The sequence below is a fragment of the Myxine glutinosa genome, chromosome 8 (genome assembly GCF_964187855.1).
Source record: "Myxine glutinosa chromosome 8, kmMyxGlut1.1, whole genome shotgun sequence".
NCBI classification, from domain to species: Eukaryota; Metazoa; Chordata; class Myxini; order Myxiniformes; family Myxinidae; genus Myxine; species Myxine glutinosa.
Window position 1 is genome coordinate 16,112,653 of NC_136268.1, and position 22,093 is coordinate 16,134,745.

The following is a 22,093-nucleotide window of genomic DNA, read 5'->3' on the forward strand; positions in this document are numbered from 1 at the left end:
TGAGAAAGTGGGAGAATAAAGGGAAAAGAGGAAGAGTGAGAAAGTGGGAGAATAAGGGGAAAAGAGGAAGAGTGAGAAAGTGGGAGAATAAGGGTAAAAGAGGAAGAGTGAGAAAGTGAATACAACAAAGTCAAATGGGAGAATAAGGGGAAAAGAGGAAGAGTGAGAAAGTGGGAGAATAAGGGGAAAAGAGGAAGAGTGAGAAAGTGAATACAACAAAGTCAAATGGGAGAATAAGGGGAAAAGAGGAAGAGTGAGAAAGTGGGAGAATAAGGGGAAAAGAGGAAGCATGAGAAAGTGGGAGAATAAGGGGAAAAGAGGAAGAGTGAGAAAGTGGGAGAATAAGGGTAAAAGAGGAAGAGTGAGAAAGTGAATACAACAAAGTCAAATGGGAGAATAAGGGGAAAAGAGGAAGAGTGAGAAAGTGGGAGAATAAGGGGAAAAGAGGAAGAGTGAGAAAGTGGGAGAATAAAGGGAAAAGAGGAAGAGTGAGAAAGTTGGAGAATAAGGGGAAAAGAGGAAGAGTGAGAAAGTGGGAGAATAAGGGTAAAAGAGGAAGAGTGAGAAAGTGGGAGAATAAAGGGAAAAGAGGAAGAGTGAGAAAGTGAATACAACAAAGTCAAATGGGAGAATAAGGGGAAAAGAGGAAGAGTGAGAAAGTGGGAGAATAAAGGGAAAAGAGGAAGAGTGAGAAAGTGGGAGAATAAGGGGAAAAGAGGAAGAGTGAGAAAGTGGGAGAATAAGGGTAAAAGAGGAAGAGTGAGAAAGTGAATACAACAAAGTCAAATGGGAGAATAAGGGGAAAAGAGGAAGAGTGAGAAAGTGAATACAACAAAGTCAAATGGGAGAATAAGGGGAAAAGAGGAAGAGTGAGAAAGTGGGAGAATAAAGGGAAAAGAGGAAGAGTGAGAAAGTGGGAGAATAAGGGGAAAAGAGGAAGAGTGATAAAGTGTTAGGGGCGGGGCTTTGCACTGAGCTGATGAAGAGCTTTGCTTACAACAGTAAGCTCACCACGAAGGTCCGACACCAAGTTGGAGACACTCTGGACATCTGAGAGGACGTCGATCGCCTGGGTGTAAGGATTGTAGCGCAAAACGAATGGTCGCCTGATGGTCTTTGCGAACTCCCTGCGAAACAAGATGGCGGTGTTAGAGAGAGGATGAGATAAAGTTGTCATAGAAAATGTGTACAATGTACAGGTAAATTGTCATTTTTCATCGTTTATTACTCTTACACTGTACAGGTAAACTGTCATAGCTTATTACTTTTACACTACAGTAATAAACTGTCATAGTTTATTACTTTTACACGACAGTAATAAACTGTCATAGTTTATTACTTTTACAGTGTACAGGTAAACTGTCATAGTTTATTACTTTTACACTACAGTAATAAACTGTCATAGTTTATTCCTTTTACAGTGTACAGGTAAACTGTCATAGTTTATTACTTTTACAGTGTACAGGTAAACTGTCATAGTTTATTACTTTTACAGTGTACAGGTAAACTGTCATAGTTTATTACTTTTACAGTGTACAGGTAAACTGTCATAGTTTATTACTTTTACAGTGTACAGGTAAACTGTCATAGTTTATTGCTCTTACACTGTACAGGTAAACTGTCATAGTTTATTGCTTTTACACTGTACAGGTAAACTGTCATAGTTTATTACTTTTACACTGTACAGGTAAACTGTCATAGTTTATTACGTTTACAGTGTACAGGTAAACTGTCATAGTTTATAACTTTTACACTGTACAGGTAAACTGTCATAGTTTATTACGTTTACACTGTACAGGTAAACTGTCATAGTTTATTGCTTTTACACTGTACAGGTAAACTGTCATAGTTTATTGCTCTTACACTGTACAGGTAAACTGTCATAGTTTAGTCCTCTTACACTTTTCAAACGTGCCTTGCCTTGGAAACACAATCTACTTTCAAGGAATAATTAAAGCATAAAATCAAAATCTGGTTTCGGATTTGAGGATTGGATCTTGCTCACCAAACAGATAATGAAATCTGGAGTGATTTTTTTTTTTAACATTTGAAGTCTCCTAAATTGAAGTCTACATTGAAGTTTCCTAAATAGAGGAATTCTGCTTGAGGGTGTTGGGATGTCATGGCCTCATGGCTGGAATTAAGATAGTCAAAGGAAGCTGTGAAGTTTGTAGAATTGGGAAAAAGTGAAACAGAGAAAAATAGTGATGGTCGGGAGACAAATCTTCAGCCAGATGACGTCAACGTTTGGAGATTCGAGGTCCACAAGGTGTACAGCAGGTGTGTTGATGTTGGAGTAGACACACACTCCTCCTTTATCGCGGAATCGTGAGTGAAGGTTGTAGTTTGAAATGTTAAAGGAGTTAAGAAGAACGTCGTGTGATAATTGGGTCTCTGAGAGAAGCAATATATTAGGAGAGTAACTTGCTGGATGATGTTCAACTGAGAAAAGATTCGAAGAAAGACCACGAATGTTGGTGAAGTGAATGGAAAAAGAGTCACGTTCATTCAACAGGCCAGGGTCTTGGGAGGGACCGATACTACTACTACCTGAGCCAGCCCCCCCTTGGCCCCCATTTTCGTTGGTAGCAGAGACAGGCAAGTCACCGGAGATTCTTCGCACCCCATAATGCCGGGAACTAGGGACCATTAACTTTTTAGACATTTTCATATTTAGTTGGGAAATGAGAGGAAAGAGAAGTAAAGAGAGAATGTAAAGGTGAGGAGTGAAAATGAGTAAGAAAAGTGTTTGATGAAAAGTGTGTGATGTTTGTTTGTAATAAAGACATTAGAACTAGGCCGGTAGCTGTAGCTTGAGTGAGACAGAAAGTAAGACCAGCAATCCTGACATGGAGTGTGAGAGATGGTTCCGGGCACCACATTAATGCACCTAAATCCGAACGGTAGTACTAACCTGAGTGGTTGCTGCCTTCAACCTACTACCTAAAAAACAGGTCCAACCGGATTGGTGTTTTTTGGGAGACACCATCTCCTTACTGGATGGCCGCTGGCTCCCCAAGGGAGCTCATCCGCTCTTTAACAGGTATTGTTTTTAGTCCTGCAGTGTCACAGTCACCCTCCCCACTGGCGAGACATTGAGGGTAGTCAGTTTAGGCACCGACTACCCTTACAAAAAGTTTATACTACACTGACTAAAGGTATTTTAAACCAATTTCAATGGTTGCTAGAAGACAGCGCAACATGTATAATCATACGAACATAATCATAAGACTTCAAACAAACAAACAAAAAAATACCTATTTCGAGACGCAACCCCCCCCCCCCCCCCCCCCACCTCCCACTCAATATACTTCCTCAGTACCTCAGTACCAATATACCTCCTCGTGTGTGTAGTTTCAGAGAAAAGAGCAAATATGTGCTTTGGGGGGGGGGGGGGGGGTGGACCTGGAGGGCGTCAAACCTGGAGCCACTTTGACCGCCCCCCCCCCCCCCCATGCAGGACCCTCAGACTTCAATTTTCTTAGTGCCATGAACAAGGTTTGCTACATCACAGGTGATGAAGGTTGTGGTGAAGTTTAATCAAAATAGTGTTTGTAGTTTCAGAGGAAAAAGCAAATTCCTATTTTGGGGGGTCAAACCTGGATCCACTTTGACCCCTAGTAGACCCCCATAAACACTGATTCTTTTTTAATGCCGGGAACAAACTTTAGTCACAACATAACAATTACTCAATAAAGTTACACCTAACAATATAATTTGTGGCAAATTTGGTCATAATCCCATCAGCGGTTTCGGAGAAGAAGTTGCTCATGTTTACAGACTGACCGACGGACGACGCACCATCTCATAATCTGCCCGGAACTACGTTCCAGGTGAGCTAAAAAAGGTGGAATGGAGAGGAAAATTTGGTGATCCGCAGGGGTAAACTCGTAATATTGAGGAACAAAAGCCGAGATAGGAAACAGACCATACAGTACTCACACAGGTATGTGTGTGGTCATCATCCAGTACTTAAGGCAGAAGAAAAAGGAAACTCTTCGAAGCTGAAGTAGTTCAGTTAGGGAAGAAGTCCGGGAGAACAAAACACATAATGGTGTTCCTAGCACGAAAGGAAACAAGCATTCTGAGTATTGCGCTGCAATACATGTCCCCTACCAAAGTTCAAAGTGCCATAACTTTGTCAAAAATGATCGAATATGCAAATTTATGCACGGTTGATGCTGGTTTTCAAACTTGATCTGAGGTATGCTGAGAGACATGTGTGTCATGCCTCGCCTCGTTGATAAGCCCGCAAGGTCGCTCCGTGGAGCAGCCTGCACGTATTGCACTGTGTGAATTATATAATTACCAACTCACGGTCTGAGGTACTAGCGATTCAAGAGATATCCATTTAAAAAATATATATTTTCGTTTAATTAACGATATCTGCCAAACCACGTGCCCTATCACAAATTCCAAAAGGACATTTTAGCAGACTGACACGCTGAACAGATCTGTGAAGTTTCCCCTCGATTGGATAAAAATGAGGGAAGAGCTCTGTTTTAAAGGTTCATGCTTAAAAACGTCATAACTCTGAAACCATGTGATGCATGACGTCATGCTCGCTGGCTTTTTTGTTCGTCGTGGGTATGCGATTCCGCCTGCAAAGTTTCGCCTCGATCCGTTCAGCCGTTGCAGAGAAAAAGGGGTTTTCGTGTTTTCACGAAAAACAATATGGCGGCCGAACCACGTGACCTGTGACGTCATAATTACCATTAAAATATTCTACAGACCGAGTCCCTCCTATGGTGAAAATTTGATCTCAATCGGCCCTATTATTGCAGAGAAAATGTTTGTTAAAGGAAATTAAAACTTAAAATGGCACTGAGTTGAGGATGATCAGAATTATCAGAATTCCCAAAGTTCAAAGTGCCATAACTTTGTCAAAAATGATCGAAACGTCGTGAAGTTCGAACTTGATCTGTAACTTATCATGAGGAAACCATGTGCCAAGTCTGAAATCATTAGCATTAAGAGTTTAGAAAGAAAGTCCGGAAAACTGTTCTTTGCGTGACGGACTGATGGACTGACGGACTGACGGACTGACAGACGGACCTATTTTGGGGGGTCAAACCTGGATCCACTTTGACCCCCAGTAGACCCCCATAAACACTGATTCTTTTTGAATGCCGGGAACAAACCGGGAACAAAGCTGGGGGACAGACGGAGGGACGGCGTGCAAACCTATAGTCCCCTCCGGTGTGCACCGGTAGGGGACTAATTAGGCTTTTGATTGTGTAGGAGCAGTTGGTGGGGCAGTCCACCATGAGCAGTGACAGATGGAAACACAAACGGTATAAAAAAAACTCTGCGTCAACGAAAGATAAAATGTTAAGACTTCTTTACACAAATACCGACTCTTTGCCTAACAAGATGGTGCAGTTGGTAGTTATGAGGTAGTTATGATTGAGCATTTTGACGCAGATGTGATCATGATCACAGAGGCTGAACGAAAGGCGAGGCCCACTGGAATCACGAGAACCTCTCTTTCAATTATATACTTTGATATAATAATATTAATATATAATACGCAAGATGTAATCTTTTTAGCGCTTCGAAGTTTTAGCGTCAAAGCAACACTCGGGGTGTTTTAATAGATGTAAAGACAACGTCGGAGGGGATTGACATGGACATTGAATGGAGTTTCACCGAGTCTGTTTGGTGTTGTGTTTTTTTCGCATGGAAGGGAGAGACTTCTCATGTGATGTGTTTACCGCAGTCCATCGAGGAGTTACTTTAATGGGAAACAGTTAAATAAGCTTTACAGAAGCATCGATCATAAATTGGAGCTTCATATAGTTATGACAGGGGACTTCAACTACCTGGTTAGAGATTGGAGCTCCTGGCATGTGAATGCTTCACCTGATCACCTGGTACCAGGATGTCATTGAAGCACCACAAGAAGCTTTTTATTTGAGCATCTAACATTGCCCACTCGACATCGTCAAGACCAGGAATCCAATGTATTCGACCACTTCATCAACTAGATGGTATTCGTAGAATACTTACCCTGCGCAGTCAACTTGGTGTGAGCCAACTCTTCTGCTTTTGAACGTTGTTTTTTTTGATCCAATATGGCTGCCAGACCACGTGAGCGATGACATCATCAATTTATATTCTGTAAATAATTGTTGCATAGATCATGCTCAATAAATTTCAAACGGATCAGACTAAGCATTGTCCCTGTCGAATAATGACGTCATAATTATGGCACCAATGACGTCATCGTTAACAACACCTATTCCCCATGTGGAGTTCTTTACAATGAGCCTTGTTTAATTTTTTTTCATAGAGCGGTTTTCGAGAAATAAAGGTGCAACGTTTTTAGATTTTTCCAAGATGGCGCCTGTACCACCTGACCTATGACGTCATAGTTATCATTAAAATATTTTACAGGTGGAGGTGCTCCTATGGTGAAAGTTTTATGTCAATCAGACCAAGAATTGCGGAGAATTTTTTTTTAATACTGATAGAATCAAGCATTGTACTTATCGAATTATGACATAATAATAAAACTACCGATGACATCATCATCAACATACCATATTCACCATGGTGAGTACTTGACAATGAGACATGTTTCCATTTTTTCCATTGAGCGGTTTAGAAGATATAGCGGTGTATCGTTTTTCCAAGATGGCGCCTGTACCACGTGACCTATGACGTCATAATATTCACTAAAATATTCTATCGGAGGAATTTCATGTCAGTCGGACCAAAGGTTGCCGAGAAAATGAATTTTTAAAATTCAGACACGTACGCAACCGAATGCCTAATCCTGCTGTTCGTTTCGTGAGCGCAAGGTAAAAATGGAGTGGGAGATGAGAGGGAAGCATAACAACAGTAGAGAACAGGGACGTCGGGAGATCTTTGGAAGGGAGAGGGTTGGGGGTGGGGGGGGGGGGGGGGATACACGGGATAAACAAAGAGACACTACTCGGACTTTCAGTAAAGAAAACAGGGAATTTGAATGAGGTGGGTTTGAGGTATATTAATGGGGGCAGAAAAGATCAAGGTTTTGGATGGGGGAAGATAAGAGATGGTGGTCATTAGCTGTTTTGAACACGTGGAGGGAGGAGAGGGATTGAAGAGAGTGAGGGAGTTTGTTCCAGAGGCGGGAGAAAAGGGGAATGAAGGAGTGAAGGTGAGCACAGAGTCTTGATTTTGGCAGTTTAACCATGAGAGGGTTGATGGCAGATCTTTTGCGACCTGCAGCAATATTTGGGGGACAGAGCACAGATAGAGCTGGGGGAGCAAGGCCAGAGAGGAGTCGGTAGAAGACAGAAAGACCACCAACCTGCCTGCGGTGAGTAAGTGAAGCCCTTGGAGTTAGCTTCATCGTAGGAGATTCCAATGATTCTGAATGCTTTGGTTTCAACAGCGTGAAGCCGAGCTAGGTGTGAGGCAGGAGCACCAGCCCAGAGGGGAGAGCAGTACTCCATTGAGCTGCGGATGAAAGCCTTGTATGTGGTGAGGAGCTCAGGTGTGCCGAGGAAGGACTTCGCACGACGGAGGATGCCCAGTCGGCGACTGGCTTTGAAGTCCAGCTTGGAAATGTGGTTTTCCCAGGAAAGATCGTGGCAGATCGTGAGACCCAAGAGATTTAGTGACAGAACTTATTGGAGAGGATTATTCAGAAAGTGGATGGGAGGGTTGTCCAGTCGGTCTTTTCGGAGAGACATCGTAAGAGTGTGAGATTTGTCAGCAGGGCTGGATTTAAGGGAGGACAAACGGGACATTTGTCCAGAACCCAAACTCCAGAGGGAGCCAAAAAACAAACAATACATTAATTTATTTCTTTCTTTCTTTAGAAAGCTAGTATTACTATTATTTATTTCCTTGTTGTCTCAAAGTTAGCAGAGATGAGATACAGGATTTCAAGATCTAATATAAATAACCAAACGTTTAATTAAAAACCCAAACGGTAATACCGGACAAGCAATGAGTGACATAGCAGTTACCACACGAATCACATGACCTTTTACGGGAGGATCGGTATTATCACGTCAAAATGACGCAATCACGCAACCACAAATGACGTGTAATTGGTTTTTACAGGAGGCTGAATGAAAGGGAGGCACAAAGTACACACACCCCCCCCCCCCCCCCCTTATATAAGGGATCGTTTCTCTGTTTGCAGCTTTTACATGGGGACTGAAAATACGTTTCTCGGCTTCTACTGGACAAAATCGGCTGTAAATTTCAGAAGTAAATGTTTTATACGTCGAGCTAATATGTTCCAAATTTCACCAACATCTGTTTCCGCATTCTTGAGTTTTAATTAGAAAACCCTCAAAGTCACGTTGGTGTCTGTCCGTCCGTTCATCAATCCATCCGTCCGTCCACCAAAAATGTGTTGGCGCTCATATATCAAGGGCTATACATTGAAACGAGCTGAAACTTGAAATATACATCGGTCAATAGGTCGAGTTAATGGCTTTGGAAACAAATTCCACCTAAGTGCTATAGTTTTTGCTTAAAATTAAATATATATATATATATATATATATTATATATATATATATATATATATATATATATATATATATATATAGATATACACATAAATAAACATATAAAAATATATACATACTTTATAACTCTTCAAAATTTTATTACCCAAATCTTACGTGCTGGCTTAATAGCTTAATGGATAAGGCATCAGACTCCCACGCTGTGGAGTGTAGTTTTAAGTCCCATCTGGGTTGAATAATTTTTTTTCTTCTTACTTTTTGAAGTCTTTCATTTCATCTTGAATATAATCAAAAGGAGGCACAAAGTACCCCTCCCTTTATATGGGTTCGTTTCTCTGTATGTAACTTTAACATAGGGACTGAAAATTCGTTTGTCGGCTTCCACTGGTATAATATATATACATATATATATATATATATATATATATATATATATATATATATATATATATATATATATATATATATTATATTATATACATATATACACACTTTATACCTCTTTAAAATATTTAAACTAGAACAATGCGACTGTCGCCAATATGCCTCCGCAAAGTCCCACAATGGGTAGATGACCTCGTTCACTGTCCTAAAAATAAAAAAGTTTCATCGAAATCCCTTCAGCTGTTTTCAATATCACATTTTCACCAGAGATGACAGGTTTCTCATCAATCGGTGAAGCAGTTTCAGAGAAGGGAATTTTTTTAAATATTGCCTTTCAAGCTAATATGGCTGCCATACCACAAGACATATGACCTTTAAAAATGTGCACTCTGCATATGTATGGGTAGTGGATCACGTTTGTGAAGTTTCGTGTTGATTGGATAAGGTTCGTTTTTCTATCCAAGATGGCTGCCAAACCATGTGACCTATGATGTCATAAATTTAATATTTCAATACAAATTGGTCAAAGATCATGTCCATGCAATTTCAGATTTTAAGTATAAAGAATTAGATTTAAAATGTTTTGCCTGGAATACCACTTCACCTAGGATGTCATCATTGTCATGCTTTTGTTCCCAATTGGGAGTACTTGACAATATACCAAGTTTCAATTTCTTCCATTCAGCGGTTTCCGATAAATATATTTTTAATTATTTGCGTTTAATCCAAGATGGCTGCCCTACCAGGTGACCTATGACATCACAATTATCAAAGAAACATTCTACATGGGTGTCACCCCTACCCTGAATGTTTCGTCTCAATCAAACATATGGTTGCTGAGAAAAACGAGGTTTAGCCTGTACTGACGGAGGGATGGACGGACGTACAGACGTACGACCCGAAAACATCATGCCTCCGGCCACCTTCCGGGGTGGAGGCATAAAAAAATTATAGCATGCTGGCTCAATGGCCTAATGGATAAAGCATCGAGCTCCAAAAGTTGGGGATAGTAGGTTCGAATCCCACCTGGGTTGAATTATTTTCCCCTTACTTTTTCAAGTCTTTTGTATCGTCTTGAATAAAGTCTTGTATGATGAACAAATGCATTTTGTTGATATTTTAAATGTATGTTTGTATTTTAAATTTTAAATGTTGTGAAAAATGTCAGGGGCATAGAAAAGGCCCTTTTATATAAGGGTATGTGCCCTGTGGCAAAGTATAGAAAAGAAGGGACATTCCATAGCTTATAGAAAATGCCGAACAATAGAAAATAAGGGACATTCAAAAATCTCGTGTGCATGCTGGACTACCCTTGTGTTCTTAGGAGTAACCAAGTAATGCTTTAGAAAAGTTTAAATAAAGGGGTGCCCTACATCTGGCAAATAAAATACATTTACTTCTTCATGCAGGTGCATGAATCAAATTGGCACCTCTTGATATACGACAAAAATAAATATACGACAAAAATAAATATACGACAAAATAAATATACGACAAAATTAATATACGACAAAATAAATATACGACATAATAAATATATGACAAAATAACTATATATGACAAAATTAATATACGACGAAATAAATATACAAAAAAATTAATACATGACGAAATAAATATACGACGAAATAAATATCAGATGAAATAAATATACGACGAAATAAATATACGACGAAATAAATTTACGATGAAATAAATATTCGAGGAAATTAATCTACGATGAAGACCCAGTGATGCTTCGGCTAACATCACCTTCCGGTCTCCATTGTAGCAACGTTCCGTAAGATGGAAAGTGGTTGTTTTAAACGCAAGAAACAACAAGAAAAGCAAGTAAGTGAAAAAAGTTTGCTTTGTAAAATACCCAAATCGACTCATTTCGGGTTTACATTATTGCACGATGATGCAGCAGCGACTGCGGTGGATCGAACCATTTTACCCGTCATAGTACGGCGGATAAGCTCTCATATTATAACAATTGTGCATTTTATGAGAAAAGCATGAAATTTCTAACATAGTTAGTGCATACCATAAGGTTTATTTTCAGATGTGGAGGGAAGTCAGATTTGACCTCTCAGAACCGAAATGGCCACCAGTCCACCGGGTCGAATGTTCAAACGTGCTTAATTTTGGAACCAAATAGTGTAGAAAAACATTATAGGTGTCATTTCCAACTAAATTGGGGATGCTCATTCATTTGTTGATACTTTTGAGATCACCAGAACTCAAGGACATGCATTTAGGTCAAGGTCAAGGTCAAATTACGTTAAATATCTATTTTTATGATACTACAGTTGGAACTGCTATTGGAAAAAGTTCATTTGAACTTTTAAAACTTAATTCTTTCAGGTACAGGGATGGGTACAGAACACCCAAAGACCAGAAATGATGAAAAAAAGTGTTTACACTGCAAGGAATGATGCAAAAACCTCTGAAAAAATAACTGTAGTCAACCAAGTATGTCCACAAAAGCTTACAATAAGTCAAGTGCAATGATGAAAATTGGTAATGATCAAAATCTAATAGTCTCTAGAACAGAAGCACAGTGCACTGCACTTGAGTGCAGCTTTGGCACACTTGCAGCGTCCAGTGCACCCTTTCTTGCAGCCACAGTGGATCAATTCATGGCACGATTTTGATGCTTCAGGGAGAGTGGTCCAAAGAGGCTGCCCCCAGTTGTCTCCTTTGTCCAGCCGCAGTCAGGTGGGTCTGGCATCTCTGGATCCATGACCAATGCCTGGTTACAACACTTGGCCTGGTAGCAAGTGCGCTTGATGTGCTGCTTGAGTGCTTCCTGGGTTTGAGGAATGTTCGCTAGAGTTCTACATTTCTGTGTTTCCTGGCATCATTCACTTCCGTGCTCTCACTGGTTCTATCGTACACCAGCACCACAAATCGCTCCAGCAGTAACATTGTGACTTCACTGACCTCACTTGGCATGCCTAGGAGTTCATTGAAAGCATCATTCACCTCTGGGAAAGACTTCCAAGTTTCCCATGCTGTCTTCTTTCCTCTGCCAGCGAATGCAGATACAGTATCACACCCGGTGAAAGCGTCAAAGACTGGGAGAGTCAGACACTGTGTTGGATTGCATGTGGCAACCATTTCGTGAACAGCTATGTACCGAAAGCTTGACCCGACATCAAAGGCAACCAACAGCTCATCAGGAGCTGTCTTGCTGAATGAAGCCACAGCCAGTACCACCACATCAGTATCAACGGTACGTATGGTCACCTTCTTACACCCCCTTTGCACAGCATCTGTCACATGCAGAAGTAGACGAGTGTCAGCTTCCACTTGCAAACATGGGGCAAGATGGGCCAAGCATGACTTCCAAATGAATGGGCATCCCCAATTTAGTTGGAACAACAACAACAACAGGCATTTTAAGGCCATTTTCCCTGCAAGAGCAGGGGTTAGCCATTATAGGTTGGAAATGACACCTATAATGTTTTTCTACACTATTTGGTTCAAAAATTAAGTGCGTTTGAACATTAGACTCAGTGGACTGGTGGCCATTTTGGATTTGACCTCTTACGGTCCTCAGAGGTCAAATCTGACTTCCCTCCACATCTGAAAATAAACCTTATGGTATGCACTATGTTAGAAATTTCAGTCTTTTCTCATAAATGCACAATTGTTGTTGTTATCCGCTGTACTATCAGTGCTGACGATGGTGTTGCTAATGAACGAGGCTTGGACGAAAAAAATATACTTGACTCGCCTGAAAGACAACATTCTCGTCCCACTCAAAGCTCTGATACTGCTGTTATTACCTTCAGTAATGATCCAGCTAAATGGAAAGACGACGAGTGACTTCGAGTGTACTGGACAAAGCGGGAACTCGCTGATTGCCAGAGTCGCTGTGAGAGATATGTGGCTTCGGAGAGAACATGTGAACAGGGTCCAACTCGACATATTCCAAAAAGCACTTACAAACGAACGCTGCAGAATGGGGAAATCATTGATGGTGAGTAGTTGATCGTGAGTCTCCCCACTACGTTACGAGGTTGATGGTGGAGGTGGGGCTCTACTACTCTAATGTTCCGGGCCCAGTTAAACATATATCAGGCACTGCTAGTCAGGATTGAAAGACAAGTTCCACGAGTTTGACAATCTTTTAATTTGTAAAAATAAATTGACGCTGCTGCCTGTCGATCTGAGGGATGAGAGCTGGAGCGGCATAGGGTGGAGTCATCAGCAAAAAGATAGAGAGGATTTTCCAGACAGTTGGAGAGATCATTGATGAAGATTAGAAAGAGCACAGGGCCCAGAACACTGCCTTGAGGAACTCCAGCCTGAGCAGGAAGGGGAGATGAGAGAAGTCCATTCATAGCTACATGTTGAGACAGGAGAGGAAGTCCGCAAGTCATGCATGGAGGTTGCCATGGACACATAAGAGGAGAGTTTGGTGAGCAGAGCGGAGTGCCAGACCCTATAGAAGGTGCAAGATATGTCAAGGGAGACAGCTCTGATTTCATGTTTGGCATTGAGGACCTCCATCCATTGTTGAGACAGCAGAAGCAGCATTTCCAGAGTAGAATGACCTGGTCTGAATCGAAATTGATGATCGAAGATCAAGCCATTGGGGAATACGAAGGATTTAATATCAAAAGCGATGATGGATTCAATGATTCTTCTGCTCCAATCGGTTCATCTGATCATTTCCTTGTTAAAGTGGACATCTCTGTGACGGTTCTCAGAGACCCTCCTCAACATCGACAAGTCTGGTATTTCACGCAGGATGACTGGCATGATCCTCAAGCAGGCATCAATCATCTGGACTGGTCTCCCATGTCGACTGTCTCTGACATCAATTCTTCCTGGGAATTCTTCCTAAGCAAACTTCTCTCTCTCATGCACAGATTTATCCCATCTCGTCTTCAGTTGTCATACCCTTCCTCCCGTCCATGGTACACTGAAGGTTGTGGTGAGGCAGTTGCCATGAAAGAACTTCCCTTTGCCTCTTGGAAAGCAAATCCAACTGCAAGCAAGTTAAAATTTCTAAAAACAAAATCCACTTTGACATTATGGGATATTTATTACGTGTAGATCAGTGCCAAAAAATTCCCAATTAAATCAATTTTAAATTCAGGCTGTATGTAACAACAAAATGTGAAAAAGTCAAGGGCTGTGAATACTTTCTGGAGGCACTGTAAGTAATTAGTAAGCAAAAAAGTTGGCATTTTTTGGACTAAGCTGAATATCTCATTCTGATAACCTTTCTGATGCCGTTCAGACAACAATAGTGCAAACAAGAACTCCAGTTAACTGCACTAACGTGATTGTAAGAGTCATTTTCACATTTATTCAAGTAAAACAAGCCTTCCTAAGGCACTTTAAATACTATTTGACAAAACCTGTTCAAAAAAGATTTTTACATATCTTGGTTGTGGAAAGACCACATCTATTACCTCTTCCTTAACCGAGCAAGTCAGGAAACCATTATGCTGTAAGTCTTTCACGAACCGACTGCTTAGGCAAGATGTTCAACTGGCGGTGAATTTGGGAGGAACTTAGAATTTGTTCAGGGTGCCAATGATAACTAATCTACTCCTCGCAAAAGACACCATTGGATCTTTAACATCCACCAATGACCAGGATTGGCAAACAGATCATCTGGTTTAACGTCCTCTTCTGACGGACGTTGCACACATTGATGCACAAGTCCTACATTCAAAACACCAGGGTGACCGTTTATATCTTGATCGTGACAATTTATATTTTGGTCGAGGTTCGAAACCAGGAAAGCAACTCAAAGGTATGTACACCTTTAGGCTATCCTGCCAGCCCTGAAAAACAGATAGACAGAATAGGGAAATAAAGGGTGGGAAATGATGCAGTTATTCTGCGCTCGTACAAATGCGGAATACAGAGAATTATAGGGGAAAAGACTTTCAAGAAAGGGATGAAGAGTTATTCATGGAAGGAGCAAACATCTTCATTACATGGCACATTAACTCAAATTATATAAACTGTCTGACCTCATCTTTTCTTTGGCATCCTCAAAACTTTCTGCTACAAAGTAGCTTTCCTGGAACGTGGTGACAAGACATTCTTGCTTGCAGACAACCATCGGATCAAATGGCTTTATCCTGGAATTTTCAGAGAGGACATGCTGTTTGGTGAGGGGAAGACAGATAACAAACTCAGTTATCATTTCCTGCTTTTAATGAAACGGGAAAATGCAAACATAACATGTGCAGTTCCTGCAGTGGCTATAAGCTTGTGCGTAGGCTCGGGGCAAAATGGCCACCTTGATGCATATCCGTCAGCACAAGCAGGATGCTGGAAGCTAGTTGCTTTGCCTCGTTTCTCAAATCCAAGTTGAAAAATCAGGCGGCCATGATACTGCACATTTTGAGCTAACTTAAATTAATTGGCATTTCGACATTTATTTTTCATGCCCTTTCCCAAAGTAGAATGGGTAGAAGTACATCACAAAACTGGCTCCGCACCTGTCTCCCCTGTAAGGTATCTCGACAAACTACGATCGATTGTAGCACGTTTATCGACGTGCTACAACACACGTTTATTGACTCTGCCGATACAAGCCCGATTAACTGCAGCGCCATCCGAGCTGAGGGCGTAGGGATATAACGCGGTCACGGTGTATGGATACAACGGTGAATATTTGCAGCTTCATACATGACATCCTCCCCTTTAAGTCCAAAATTACCAAGAGCAATACGTGCTAGATTTCCAGAATTGAAATTTCAAAAGCAACATTTCCAAAACATGTGAAAATGTGTGTGCAAACGATTATGAGAATAATGAAAATACGTGAAAATAGAACATGTGTCACCGTGAAAATAGAACATGTGGCACGGTGAGAATAGAGCGTGTGTCAACGTGAAAATAGAACATGTGTCAACGTGAAAATAGAACATGTTCAAAGATTCAACCGGTCGGGTGCTTTTCTTTCATGCATTGAGCGTCGCGGTGTACCAGTGGATACAGAGTCCGAGGTGATCCCTTTGGGTGGTGGTGTACCAGTGGATACAGAGTCCGAGGTGATCCCTTTGGGTGGCGGTGTACCAGTGGATACAGAGTCCGAGGTGATCCCTTTGGGTCGCGGTGTACCAGTGGATACAGAGTCCGAGGTGATCCCTTTGGGTGGCGGTGTACCAGTGGATACAGAGTCCGAGGTGATTCCTTTGGTCTCCACGAAGGGTGTAGCGTTCACAGATGTTTTCGGGGCATCCGAGCCGGCTGGAGCGGCCACGACGATCTCCGGTAGTGGCGGGTCGAACTGTTGTCCTGACTGTGACGATGCTGCAGGCTCTATCGACTCACAGTGACGGTAGGTTATGTGGTCCTGATGTCGACGAATTTCGCGGCCATCCTGCAGGCGAATCACGCAGGACAGTGGACCTGGCTTCTCGATGATGTCGCCCGGTAGCCACGTCGCACCTGCACCAAAATTGGGGGCAAACACTGGATCTCCAATGTTGATACAGCGACTGTTGGACGACTTATCGTGCACCAACTTTTGATTAAGCTGGCTCTGATAAACATTTGATGATATGTCTGGTTTGAGATTGTCAAGTGTCGACCTCAAGTGTCGTTTCATCAATAACTCAGACGGAGCTGCACCGGTTGTTGATTGTGACGTGATGTGGTATTTGAACAGGAGATGAGAAAGCTTTGTTTCCAGGGTTCCCTCCTGAAGTTTCTGCAATCCAGATTTGCTGATTCCCACGGATCGTTCGGCCAAGCCATTTGAAGCCTGGTGATGTGGGCTGACAAACTTATGTTTGATGCCGTTCCGACGTGTGAACTCGGCAAACTCGGGACTAGAAAAACACGAACCATTATTACTCACGATCATCCTGGGCAGACCATGAGTGGCGAAACAGCGTCTGAGTCTTTAGATGACAATGGCTGACGTAGTACCATGCGTCACATAGGCATCAATCCATTTTGTGTGCGTGTCTGTAATTATTAGAATCATGCTGCCGTTAATAGGCCCGGCATAATCGAGATGTAGGCGATGCCACGGTTCGCTGGGCCATTCCCAGGGATGCAGTGGCGCTTTCGCAGGTGTATTCTGGGTGCTCTGGCAGGGGTAACAATGTCGAACATGATGTTCGATATCAGCATCAAGATTCGCCCACCACACATAGTTTCTAGCGAGTGACTTCATCTTCACAATCCCGGGATGACAGTCATGGATTTCATCCATGACCCTGGAACGCAGATTTTCCGGGATCACGCCACGACATCCCCAAGGTAGGCAACTATTTTCCACGCTGAGTTCGTTTTTACGTGCTTTAAAAGCCGCAAAAGCTGGGTCACCCTCAGGTAGCAAATGCCATCCAAGCTGTACAGCCTGGACAGTTCTGGACAGAACGGAGTCTCATCGAGTATGAGTGCGGATCTGGCCGGAATCGACTGCACAATCTTCCAGATGATCCATCAGTGCGATAATGGATCCTGGTGTAGGTGAATCATCAACGGATTCTGGAAGGGGTAACCGACTCATGGCATCTGCATTTGTGATAGACGAACCAGGCTTATAACATATGGTGCAGGCATAAGCAGCGAGAAACAGGGACCATCGGATGATCCTGGGCGGTAGTGTGTCAGATGTCGCCTTAGTTGGACCAAACAGCCTGATCAGCGGCTTGTGATCAGTACGAATCGTGAAATGATGTCCAAGAAGGCACTGGCGAAATTTGCTGATGCCGAAAACGATTCCCAATCCTTCCTTGTCAAGTTGGGAATAGTTCTTCTCTGCCGGGGACAACGTTCTGGATGCAAATGCAACAGGTCTTTCCGTACCATCAGGCATCACGTGTGATAATACACTCCACTCCATACCGACAGGCATCGCATGTCAGCACAAGATCCTTCTCTGGATCAAAATGAATGAGAACATTGGACAATTTGAGCAGATCCTTAGAGGTCTGGAATGCTGATTGTTCAGTAGACCCCCAGCTCCAGGAGCCTCCTTTCCTCAAAAGCCGATAAAGGGGGCCCAAAACGTCGGTTACATTCGGGATGTAACGACCATAGAACTGAAGCAAACCGAGGTATGACTTCAATTCGGTAACGTCTCGTGAAGCAGGAGCATCCTTGATAGCTCGGACTTTCTCATCTGTCGGGTGTAGACCCTCGGCATCAATCGTATGACCCAGGTACGTGACTGAAGGCACCATAAACTTGCACTTGTCTCAATGCAAACGTAGGCCGGAGTCCGAAATCTTCTTCAGAACTCTATCCAGGTTTTGTAGATGGTCCGCATCCGTACGACCAGTAACCAGAATATCATGCTGGTAACAAACAACGTTGCATTCGGTGGCAAACAAACTGTCCATGACACGCTGATAAATTCCAGGTGCAGATTTCATTCCAAAACTGAGTCGGTGGTACCTGTACAACCCACGATGCATGTTGATGGTAAGATACTGTTTCGAATTCTTGTCCAAGCGGAGCTGTAGATAGGCAGATTTGAGATCGAGTTTCGTAAAAGTCTTGCCTCGCGTGAGACGAGCATAGAGGTCTTCGATCCTCGGGATTGGATATTTATCCAATGAAGAACACTATCTTGTTCACGGTCATTTTATAATCTCCACATATGCGGATGAACTGGTCCGATTTTATGACCGGAATAATGGGCGCCGCCCATTCGGCATATTGGATTTGCTCGATGATGCCCAGATTTTCAAGATGATCCAGTTCCTTGTCAATCCGCTCCCGCAGGGCGAAAAGGACTGGGGCGAGCTCTGCAAAATATAGGATTGGCATCCCGGTCAACACTGAGTTTAGCCGTATGTCCTTTCAAGGTTCCAAGCTCATCCTTGAAGACATCTGGGTACGTATCCAGAACATTTTTGAGTGTGTATGCTGTGGTAGGAGAAACGTTGGCTGCCCAGAGTTGATGAATGCTTTTCCACTTCAGTCGAATTATGCTCAACCAGTTCCTGCCGAGTAAGGAAGGGCCCTTTCCAGGAATGACGATCAGTGGTAGGTGAAACTCACGGCTATCGTAGCCCACCGTGACGTCACATGTACCGCAGGGAACAATCTTCTCACCTGTAAAAGTGGAGAGTCCATAGGTAGTAGGTTTCAGATGGGGTCAGTCAGCATCATTCCACAGGTTTGTGAAAACAGCATGGCTGATGAGCGAGACGGCCGCACCAGTGTCGACCTCCATTTGCAATGGTCGATTGTTGACGACAACAGTGGCAAGAAGAGGGTCCCACTTATGATGAGAATCAATACGAAGCAGGTCATATGATTCTGAGTTGTCGGAAACAGAGCTCATCTGGTAAAGCTCAGGGTCCTCCAAACCGATAAACTGATTAATCTTCTTGTCAGCAGCTTTATCTTTTCCCGATTTGCGAGTGATGCAAGCTGGAGCAATCTGGCCAGTTTTCAAACAGAAATGGCAGGTCGCATCTTTGAACCGACACGTCTCCGGAGGGTGCTTTCCGTTGCACCGAAAACATTTGTTGTGTGTTTGAGACTGCACTGGCTTCTGACGAGGAGCCTTGTTCCAATGTTTTGGCTGATCATGATCCAACCGATTCAGAACAGGGCTGGTACCAGACGAGCGAGTGGCACTGATGCTGGTAGCGTTGCGTTCAGCACTTTCCATGGAAATGGCGGTGTCTCTGGCATTTTGGAACGTCAGTCTTCTCTCAGCAAGCAGGCGTCTATGAGTGTGGTCATCTGACATGCCAACCACCAGCAAATCACGGAGCATGTCATCAATCGTGTCCCCAAACTCACACAGATGTGACAGTTTTTTGAGGTGTGCAATGAAGTCTGCGATCGACTGACCTTGCTGCTGTCTGCACATGTAAAAATTAAACCGACACAGGATGACTGAAGGAGATGGATTACAATGTTCCTTCAAAGCGGCCTTGAGCTCTGCATACGTGAGCTCCTGGATTGTCCGAGGCCGAATCAGGTTTTTAACGAGTGTGAACATGTCACCCCCACAAACGGACAGGAAGACGGCCTTCATCCGGGCTTCCATCACCATGCCGTTCACCTCGAAGTAGAAATACAACCGCTCAGAATATGTGTCAAAATCTCCCTCATGAGGGTCGAATTCATCGATATGGCCGAAAGAAGTCATGGTCTAGATGTTTATCCTCGTCGCCATGTAAGGTATCTCGACAAACTACGATCGATTGTAGCACACGTTTATTGACTCTGCCGATACAGGCCCGATTAACTGCAGCGCCATCTGAGCTGGGGCATAGAGATACAATGTGGTCACGGTGTAGGGATACAACGGTGAATATTTGCAGCTTCATACATGACATCCCCCTCCTCGCTCTCCCCCCCCCCCCCTCCTCGCGTTCTCTATCTCTCTCTATTTCTCTATCTCTCTCTCTCTGTCTGTCTCTCTCGCCCCCTGCTGGCTGTCGGTGTGTTTGGGCGTGGCAAGATGCGGCTGTGCATGTGTGGTGAGGTACGAGCTGCTCTGCTGTTCTATTCTTTTGTCCCTTTCCGCATCGTATTTCACCTTTTTCCTTCCCCCTGTTCGTTTATCTTCACATCCTTACTCTGCATTTGTGCCCCAACCCCTCCCCTTTGATCAGACCCAACACTTTGGGGCTTCGGCCTTCCCCCCCTCTCCCAACCCTCCCCTCCCCCTTCCCCCACCCCCTCTGCTTCCCTTTTCCCTCCTCGGTTTCTTATTTTCTTATCTCGTTTTTATTTCTATTCGCTCCTTCCTCTCCTTTGTTTTCCTTCCTTTTCTGAGAGAGAGAGAAAGAGAGCCCGCAGCTGTTTGTGGATAACTTTCACACCAATCGGCGGCCCACCCCGTCCTCCAGCTGATCGTTTCTTTCCACCAGCTGTGTTTGTTTTCGCCTTTGAAAATCTGTCTCGGCTCGTAATTAATTAATCACTGTTCGAAAGCGATATTCACCCTCATCCCATCCCCTCCCAGGAGCGGATCCAGGAATTTCAAGACAGGGAGAGGGGGGGGGGGGGGTGCATGAAACTATAGCGCTGGGGGGGGGGTGCATGAAACTATAGCGCTGGGGGGGGGGGGGAGATCAGGGGTGTCTGGGGGCCTCCCCCAGGAATTTTTTAAAAATTGATTGTCAGAATCGGCATTTCGTGCATTCTTGGAAGTTTCTGCAGCTCCTTGTGTTCTTCCCTGGTCCAACAGTTCAACAGATTCGCGATGACTAATGGTGAGATAGAGGAACTGGTGAAACGACTTGCCCAGAGCTGTTCCTTCTGCTATAAATTGATGAATTCTGTAGGTGTGTGTGTGTGTGTGTGTGTGTGTGTGTGTGTGTCTGTGTGTTTGTCTGTGTCTGTGTCTGTGTCTGTGTGTCTTTGTGTCTGTGGTGTGCATGCATGCGGCATGTTTTCTGTGTAGTTCTACTGGAGCTTTCTGATATGGAATTTCTGATTTGTGTAGTTCTCGCGAAATGATTGTTATGATCTCCTGAGTTAATTCGGCTCATTAACTACAAATAATCCAGAAGAATTCCCATGTTTCCAAACGCACGCCATGTTGAGGTGTATAGAGCAGCTTAATAGGTCCTTCCATGGCATGCCATTCTCATTACTAAATAAATAACAAAAACAATAATATTTTACAAAGCATTTATTCCAACTCAAGCACTATAGCAGGCAGGTATGCTGCAAGGCCATGAAAGCCGAAGAAAATTTGGTCCATTTGGACCAACGGGCTCACTCGTAGTTGTAAAAGACCTGTGCACTCCCATAGTGTGAAATGATGGCGATGACAGACTGTGTGCTGGTCAAAGCCCGGCACCGCCATGCGCCGAGGTTGTGAAGCTCAAGGCAGGGGGTTCTCCCCACAAAGCCCAGCACCGCCATGCGCCAAGGTTGTGAAGCTCAATGCAGGGGGTTCTCCCCACAAAAGAGATCAGATTGGACAGCGGAATGTGAATTATTTTATTAATCGTAAATTATGCTATTTTGGAATAGACGGCACTTGTGTTTCTGAATGAAAATGTCACACACATCATGTGGGGATATGGTGAAGTCATGGTGTATGTTCGTGAGGGCCAGAAATGCCATCCGACTTTCTCCCATGGAATTTCTTAGGTAGGTCTTCAGACGACGCAGGCAAGAAAATGAGCGTTTGGCCTCATAGGAGCCTACAGGGAGGGTGCATCCAATATGGAGTATGACTTTGATGGATTGAAATTCGTCTCCATCTACTGCGCAGAAACAATCCATGAATGTGCTTGGAAGTGTGTTGTTGGGCTTCCTTCTCCAAAACATCTGCCAGT

The 22,093-nt window shown here is 43.3% G+C and overlaps 1 protein-coding gene across 1 annotated transcript in view; it reads right to left on the reverse strand.

The window, feature by feature from the left end:
• Positions 1 to 816: 816 nt before the first annotated feature.
• Positions 817 to 22,093, reverse strand: part of TPH1 (tryptophan hydroxylase 1) — a 74,103-nt gene continuing 52,826 nt past the window's right edge. Inside the window, exons 7-8 of the mRNA XM_078782954.1 lie at positions 14,840 to 14,973; positions 817 to 1,127 (exon numbers count right to left, since the gene is read on the reverse strand). Of these exons, the coding sequence (XP_078639080.1) occupies positions 953 to 1,127; positions 14,840 to 14,973 (309 nt within the window). The 3' untranslated portion in view covers positions 817 to 952. The remainder of the gene's footprint in view (positions 1,128 to 14,839; positions 14,974 to 22,093) is intronic.